Source organism: Pseudomyrmex gracilis, unplaced genomic scaffold (genome assembly GCF_002006095.1).
Source record: "Pseudomyrmex gracilis isolate BER0280 unplaced genomic scaffold, ASM200609v1 scaffold_1200, whole genome shotgun sequence".
Classification (NCBI taxonomy): Eukaryota; Metazoa; Arthropoda; class Insecta; order Hymenoptera; family Formicidae; genus Pseudomyrmex; species Pseudomyrmex gracilis.
This window is the reverse complement of record NW_018021784.1, coordinates 16,266-24,482: the sequence shown is the minus strand read 5'-3', so window position 1 is coordinate 24,482 and position 8,217 is coordinate 16,266. Positions and strand designations below refer to the sequence as shown.

The window sequence follows — 8,217 nt, the reverse complement described above, 5'->3', positions numbered from 1 at the left end:
TATGAAACGACCACGTTGCATCCACAACGCGTAACGGTTTGGGCTGCAATTAGTGCGCGCGGAATCATCGGCCCAGTGTTTATTGATAGCAACATCACTGGCGCTTCCTATCGGCAGATGTTGGAAGATGAAGTCTTCTCTGTCATGATGGCCATGCCCAATTTTAAACGTTTCATCTTTCAACAAGACGGAGCGAAGCCGCATACCGCCGATGAAACGTTGTTGTTTCTGCGTCAGATTTTCAGAGGGCGCGTCATCTTCAATCGCTTCTCTGCTCTGTTCAAGTGTGGATGGAATTGGCCGCCGTATAGTCCGGATTTAAGTCCGCTTGATTATGAACTTTGTTCATAGATTAAAACGAGTTGTTGAAAATGACGGTGGTCACATCGAAAATATCCTAAAATAAGCTTTCTTTTCGTGTATAACAAATAAAAATCGGTTCATTTTTGTAGGAGTTTTTTATGTTTGTTGCGTGAGCGTTTAATCTGAAAGACCCTGTATTAGCGACATGAGGTCACCCGGGCACGTAACACCTCATGTCGCTAATATTACAGATGTTTTCACATATACAACCGTAACACGTTTGCTAAGAGACAGCTTCTGATTCATTATAGCGGGACGCGGAACGCACTTTTGATTTGCTAAAATATTAGGCCAAACAAAAATAGCGCTAATCAAGTTGTGCCACGTCTCGCTATGCTTGTTAAGCAAAGATGCGCATTCCAGTGTATATACAGTTCAGTGGGCTTCTCAGGCTTCTCTCTGATACTATACAAGAGAGAAAGACATGACATAATTGACAATAATAATATTTTTCCAATCTTCGAAAATGTTGGTGTAGAATTCTTTTTTGTTAATTTGATAACCTAAACCATTAATTTTATTAAGTATTATGCCATATAAACTTAAAATAGAAGCAAAGAATATACAAATATTGTAGTAATCGATATCGTTACTACAATCGAATGTCATCCTAGCAACCGATACACAATCATTCAATTATTTCTTAACAACTATTCTCTTGTTCGTTGTGTATTTTCATTCATTTCAGGTTCATTCCTGTAACCATTCACACGTTTTAATAAACGACTCAAGTTTTCTTTTAAAGAACAAAGTTAGTTTATTTTTGTGAGTGAATAAACATAACAGTTTTTGGCGACGAGGATTATGGAAGGTCTCCGTGAGATATCAACGCCGTTGTTGCAACAGCAACAGCAGCAACAGCAGCAGTTTCAGCAGATGATGCAGCAGCAGTTTATTGCTCAGCAACAGGAATTTGCAAAACAAATCGCCAAGATTCTCAATGCTCCTTTATCCGCACCTGTAGACCTGGAAATTAAAATGGATGCGTTAGCCAATTCAATTACAGAATTTATTTACGATCCGGAGAATGGTTTGACTTTCGATACATGGTATGTACGTTACCGAGGATTATTTTCCGTTGATGCCCATGCATTGGACAACGCAGCAAAGGTCAGATTACTCCTACGTAAATTAAGCATGACAGTTCACACAAAGTATGTTAACTACATCTTGCCAAAAGAATATACAGATTTAGATTTTGCAAATACAATAAAAAATCTTACCAAAATGTTTGGAAAGAAAATATCGCGTTTTCATCACCGATATAATTGCCTTACTGCGTCGAAATTAGATCAACATGATTTTTTAACATATGCTGGCTTGGTTAACAAACGGTGTGAAGAGTTTCAAATCTCGATAACTACTGCAGATCAATTTAAATGTTTAATGTTTATTTGTAGACTACGTTCTCCATCAGATACTGACATTAGAACTAAGTTATTACACTTAATTGATATTAAGTCAGACTCGCTTACCGTTCAAGATTGACTGTGTGTTCGAAAATAGAGTCAGTTACTGCCAGTAAAAACAGTGCTGTTGGCAGCAGTGAAATTTACTGGTGCTGCGTTTCGTGTCTTCTAGCAGTAAAGCCAGTAAAATAGCTAAGTAGTTCGAACGATAATTTTGAGGTTAAAAAGAATTGTAGTAAGTAATTCTTTTAGTGTTATGGATTACAAGTGTAAAAAAATGAAGAGATCTGTGCAATTAAAAACTACTTTTCTACATGAGAAAGTGGATAATAGCCAATTGATTGATCTAAACTTAATTGATGAATCAACAAATGTAGAATACATTTTAAAAATACAGAAAGAAGTGTATAATCGTGCGCATAATGGTATAACATATAAGTGTATTATAGTATAATCTATATATATATATATATATATCAATAATAGTAATAGTAATAATTATATTTTTGATGTTTCAAAAAATGAAGATAATTGCGATAATTATCTTCTTATATATATAGAAATTATTTCTAATAATAAATAATATTTATTATTTATTATCCTTATACATATATTTATTCTTTTTTACAGATGTGATATTTGCTACTACATTATTAGAAAAAGCAAAGACATTACTTAATTCTAAAGATATACATAGGTCTGTTTCATCAATAAATATGGAAAACATAAGTAGATCAAACATAACTGTAGGTTCTAATGACACTATTGATACAACTTCTGACACTGAAAATGTTTCAGACACACCAGATACAGGTAACTTTAAATAATAGTAAGTAATAATTGTATGGAGATAAATATAATATATTAATTTTTTTTTAACTTTAGAAGAAAATAAAGTAAAATGGGGCCATAAAGCAATACTTCTCTTATATCTTTATATAAAGAAAAATCATATATGCTAGAAAAAGGTTCCCATAAAAAAATGTGGATCAAAATTTCTCAATGCATGAAAGAAAAGAAATATAATTTTACAGACAGTCAATGTAATGATAAAATGGATGCATTAAAAAGACAATATCGTAAAATTGTTGATCATAATGCTCAAAGTGGAAACGATAGAAAAGAATGGATATATTTATCTGTAATATATAAACTATATTGACACAATACTATAGTTATAATTAAACACACACATAATATATATACATTTATGCTTTAGATATTAGATGATATTTTTCAAAAGAAACATTGGATAAAACCATTATCTGTAGCAGGATCGCATCTAAAAGAATCCGAACATTCACCTATAACTGATAACACTGACGAAAATGAATTACCAATCAGTAAGTAACTATAAAAAACATTTCTTTTAAATGTATACTTTTCTATTTTATAACTAATTTTATGTATAGAGCAAAAAAAGATCTCATTAACTGAGGCAAAAGCAAATTATTTGAGACTTTTGTTAGAAGAAAAAAGGTTAAAAAGAGAAGAAACTGCTAATTACAGAGCTACAAAGTTACACAAATATTAAGAGAAATAAAAGAAGCATTTAAAAACCAGAAACAACAATGTGTACAAGAAGAAGAAGTGTAAAAAAAGCAAAAACGTTCGTGCAAAAATCATTAACCGTTCTAATTTTTTTGTTGTAATCAAAAGCTTTAAAAGAGTTACACTATTTGAAATATTAATATATATTAATATAGTCATTCTTGACTTTATTTTTGTAAAAAATATATTTTGTTTATTAATGATGTTAATAATTTATTTAGTAAGTTAAAGTATCATATTCAGATTTAAGTATGTAGTAAATGTGAAGTATTGTAGTTCAGTTTTAACTCGCACTGTGATGTTATATAAAATAATATAGTAAAAATTTAATTTTTCAGTTTTTTTTATATAGAGATTATGTTTTTATATATGAAAACATTTTTATGTATACAAATTGAAATAAATTTGTATATGTAACTTAATAAAAATATTATGTTCTTTTTTTTAACTAAAAAGTGGCTAAGCCACAGTTTTTTATTTCTTGTTGTTAATTGTTCAACATAAAAAGTATAAAAACAAAATCACATAAATATATACATGTATTTTATGTACTATAAAAAAAAGACAAATATATAATAAAGACATATGTATGTATATTTTTTCGGTATGTAATTATTCTAATTTATTCTCCTAAAATTATCATTAGCAATTATTTCCATCAACCTATTTCTTTTAGCATTTCGTTCTTCTTTCAAGATATTAGAAATATTTAGCGGTTGCATTTTATATAATATTTCAGGAACAATAATAGGGATTTCAATACAATCATTTCTTAATAAAAATATATTATGCAATACACAACAAGTAATTATGTAATAAGGAATTAAATTTTTGTTCTTGTCATAGGCAATTTATTTAATAAATATCGCCATCGTCCTTTTAACAATCCTATTGATTTTTCTACAGTTATTCGGGCAGATGATAAACGATGATTGAATTGTTTTTGTTCTCTAGTTAAGTGACCATTATCATAGAATGGCACCATGACAGTTTTTTGGATACTGTATGCTGCATCACCTAATAAATGGCTATCGCGAGGAAAATATTCTGGNGTACAATATTGTTGTACACCAGAATAAAGAAACACGCGCATATCATGAACGCATCCTGGCATTCTAGCAAATACGTGAATAAATGATAAATTACTATTACATATTACCTAAAAAAACCATAATTTATTAGCACAGTTTGTTAATTCTTTAAACTAAAATACATCAAACTTTGTAATCTATATTTATTCTCTTTATATAAAATCAAAAAAAGTAAAATTGTTATTCTTACTTGTAACTGTACAGAAAATCTGTCTTTTCTGTTTATATAACTATTAGCGTCTTCTTTCGGCCGAGGAATGTTTATGTGTGTTCCATCAATAATGCCCAAAACCTTAGAAAAGCCATACGATATCTGAATATTTGTCCAAGTATTTTTAGCTTCTTCATAAGTAGGCCATTTAATAAACAAATTGCGAATGCTATATATTACTTGAACTACTCTCTTTACAGTGAACCAAGCAGTTGATTTGGACACATTAAATCGTTTACTTATGGATCGATACGAATCTGGTGTTGCTAAGACATAAATAGTAATCAGTAGTTGTTTAGTAACATCAATTTGTTCTTTTCCTTGGAATGGAATATTATTCAAGTTTGGTCNAATTAAATGTAGCAAAAAATTAAAAGTATTACGTTCCATTCTGCAATAAAAAATATATACTTATCATTAGCACTATTATTATATATATGCTATTATTATATACTATTATTAAAACACTATTTTTTATATACCAATATAGCATATACACAAACCTAAAATGCGACTTAAATTCGACATCTGTGTATAGTGCAACAACATATTCCATATAATTTCTAATTTTTCGTATTTTTCTTTTATCATTGTTATTATTTATTATAATATTTAATAACTCATTATCGTCGCTGTCACTCGAAGACAATTCACTAGTAGAAGATTCNAAAATAATATTGTCCAATAAAATATATTTTTGCATAATTACTCACTATTTATTCTATTAAAAAAAATAGTCTATCAAACAACTAAAATCGAATTTGATGTACTAAAAATCTAAAATAATAAATTAATACAATTAGTTTTTAACCTCAAAATTATTGTTTGAACTACTTAGCTATTTTACTGACTTTACTGCTGGAAGACACGAAACGCAGCACCAGTAAATTTCACTGCTGCCAACGGAACTGTTTTTACTGGCAGTAACCGACTCTATTTTCGAACATACAGTTAGCCGTCGAATGTCAACGAATGGTTAATCTTAAACACGATAATTCGATGGTGCAAAATCAAACCGCAGACGTTGGGACGGTTGCTCTTGTGCAATCTAAAAATTTCCATAAAAAAGGGAAGTTTAAAAATGGTCAGAAGGAGCAGGGTAAATTTAACAAAAACAAAAAAAATTTGTCTGACAAAAAACCTTCGACACCTTGCTGGTTTTGCGGTAACTTACATTTCTCCAAAGACTGTACTTTTAAAACACACAAGTGTCAAAAATGTAAAGTTGTCGGTCATAGAGATGGTTATTGCGCGTCCAGTAAGAAAGTTAAACCCAAGTCTGGTGATAAAAGCTCTGAAACAAGCGTCAAGACAATTCATTCAGTCAATCAGATTTTAACTGGTTCGAGTCGAAAATATATTGATATTTTAATTAATTCAAAGTCTGTAAAGCTTCAATTAGACACGGGTTCTGATCTACCTATTATTTCAAATCAAACATGGATTGATCTCGACAAACCTTCAGGAACGATCACTTCGCATGTTGCTCGAGATGCATCCAGCAATTCAATTCATTTCACTCAAGAGTTTACCTGTACAGTAGCTTTTCAGAGAGTCACCAAGCAGCTTCAATGTTTTGTAACTTCAAATCCAGCTTTGAATATAATGGGGTTAGATTGGATCTCTGCATTTAATCTGTGGAATCAATCATTGAACACTTTTTGCCATTTAGTCAATGTCAATAAATCGCAATTCGATATCACCGAATTTCAGCGCAGATTTCAAGATGTTTTTGCAAGTGGTTTGGGGCGTTGCACAAAAGCAAAAGTCAAACTTTATTTAAAACCAGATGCTAAGCCGATTTTCAAGCCGAAGCGCCCAGTCGCTTATGCAATTTTGCCGCAAGTCGATGCTGAGCTCGATCGTCTCGAGCAAAATGGAATTATATCACCCATCAAATATTCACAGTAGGCGACACCGATTGTTGTGGTACGCAAAAAGAATGGCTTGATTAAGATTTGTGCAGATTTTTCAACGGGACTTAATGCTTCCTTGGAACCTAATCGTCATCCACTTCCTTTGCTAGATGAATATTTTCACAGCTGTCAAATTGCAAATATTTCAGTCACTTAGATTTGGCAGATGCCTTTTTACAGATTGAGATTGATGATGAATCAAAGAAATTTCTTACAATCAATACTCATCGTGGTTTTTACGTGTACAATCGTATGCCTTTTGGAGTCACTGTAGCTCCTGGANAGTTTCAAGCCATTATGGACTCCATGATTTCTGGCTTACCAAATGTTTTTGCTTACATTGACGACTTAGTTGTTGGTGGAGAAACAATTTTGCAGCATAATCGCAATTTAACACGTCTTTTAGAGCGTATTCAAGATTATGGCTTTCGACTACGACTTGAAAAGTGTACCTTTTTCACAGAAAAGATCAATTATCTTGGTTACGTCATTGATGGGCAAGGATTACATCCAGATCCGCAAAATATTTCAGCCATCATAGATATGCCAGCACCAAAGAATTTAAATACTTTACGGTCTTTCTTGGGAGCAATTACTTATTATTCTCGATTTATTCCCAATATGCATATGTTGCGACGACCGTTGGACAATTTGCTTAAGAAGGATGTACCATATTCATGGTCTTCACGTTGTCAGAAGTCTTTCGAACAATTCAAGAAGATTTTGACATCTAATCTGTTGCTCACTCATTACAATCTAAAGTATGAAATCATTGTGGCAGCAGATGCTTCAAACGAAGGTCTGGGAGCTTGCATTTTACATCGTTTTCCAGATCAAACAATCAAAGCAGTCAGTCATGCTGCTAGAAGTCTTACTTCTGCGGAAAAAAATTACAGTCAAATTAAAAAAGAAGCTTTAGCAATTATGTTTGCCATTACGAAATTTTATTGAATGATTTTTGAAAGGCATTTTACTTTACAAACGGATCACAAACCGTTATTACAAATTTTTGGAAACAAAAAGGGGATTTCTGTTCATTTAGCGAATCGTTTGCAGCAATGGGCTTTGCAGTTACTGTCTTACGATTTTCAGATTGAATATATTAAAACTACAGAATTTGGACATGCTGATGTGTTGTCCAGGCTCATTGATCAGCAGAATCGCCCTGAAGAAGATTTTGTTATTGCTTCTATTTAATTGGAGAAAGATTTATCTTTGACTTTGCAAGAGTCATTACAAACGGGGCCAGTTAAGCCGATTACCTTTCAACAGATTCAAGAGGCAACTAAGAAGAGTGATATTCTTCAGGAAGTAATTAAATATACTCTTACTTCATGGCCTCAAACTGTAGAAGAGTTATTCTTGCAGACTTATTTTTGTAGACGTCATTCATTGTCGCTAATCCAAGGCTGTTTTTCTTTCAATGATAGAATCGTGGTGCCGTCTTGTTTTCGTACACAGGTTCTTCGACAGATTCACAAGGGTCATCCTGGAATAGAACAAATGAAGATTTTGGCACGTTCATATGTATATTGGCCAAAAATAGATGCGGACATTGAACAATTTGTTAAGCGTTGCAGAAATTGTGCACTCACCGCAAAGGCTCCTGTTAAGGTTCCTTTATGTAGTTGGACTCAGCCAGCAGCACCTTGGCAGAGAGTGCATATTGATTATGC

General features: G+C 32.0%; 2 protein-coding genes across 5 annotated transcripts; one reads left to right on the top strand and one right to left on the bottom strand.

Moving 5' to 3' along the window:
* The first annotated feature begins 1,713 nt into the window (after positions 1 to 1,713).
* LOC109861958 lies at positions 1,714 to 3,433 on the top strand. Of its 4 annotated transcripts, XR_002251062.1 has the most exons (5): positions 1,714 to 2,197; positions 2,403 to 2,585; positions 2,658 to 2,913; positions 2,992 to 3,115; positions 3,185 to 3,433. XR_002251062.1 is itself a non-coding variant. In XM_020441817.1 (4 exons), the coding sequence occupies exons 2-4, from the start codon at positions 2,529 to 2,531 to the stop codon at positions 3,304 to 3,306; spliced, it is 303 nt and encodes a 100-aa protein (XP_020297406.1). In that variant the 5' UTR covers positions 1,714 to 2,197; positions 2,403 to 2,528; the 3' UTR covers positions 3,307 to 3,433. The 4 variants fall into 4 exon arrangements, 3 of the variants coding, with proteins under 3 accessions (XP_020297406.1, XP_020297405.1, XP_020297404.1); XM_020441817.1 differs by lacking the exon at positions 2,658 to 2,913; XM_020441816.1 differs by lacking the exons at positions 2,658 to 2,913; positions 3,185 to 3,433.
* Positions 3,434 to 4,130: 697 nt separating this feature from the next.
* Positions 4,131 to 6,832, bottom strand: LOC109861959 (protein ANTAGONIST OF LIKE HETEROCHROMATIN PROTEIN 1-like). Its single transcript, XM_020441818.1, has 6 exons — positions 6,757 to 6,832; positions 6,085 to 6,667; positions 5,800 to 5,919; positions 5,129 to 5,673; positions 4,605 to 5,016; positions 4,131 to 4,482 (listed from the first exon to the last, which is right to left on the bottom strand). The coding sequence occupies exons 4-6, from the start codon at positions 5,326 to 5,328 to the stop codon at positions 4,147 to 4,149; spliced, it is 948 nt and encodes a 315-aa protein (XP_020297407.1). The 5' UTR covers positions 5,329 to 5,673; positions 5,800 to 5,919; positions 6,085 to 6,667; positions 6,757 to 6,832; the 3' UTR covers positions 4,131 to 4,146.
* Between the last annotated feature and the right edge of the window lie 1,385 nt (positions 6,833 to 8,217).

Bases quoted from the DNA above. Each gene is read 5' to 3' on its own strand.
- LOC109861958 (XM_020441815.1), top strand. From the start codon at position 2,029: ATGGATTACAAGTGTAAAAAAATGAAGAGATCTGTGCAATTAAAAACT. The intron at 2,198-2,402 runs GTATAACATATA...TCTTTTTTACAG, and splicing joins GTATAATCGTGCGCATAATG to ATGTGATATTTGCTACTACA. The intron at 2,586-2,657 runs GTAACTTTAAAT...TTTTAACTTTAG, and splicing joins TTCAGACACACCAGATACAG to AAGAAAATAAAGTAAAATGG.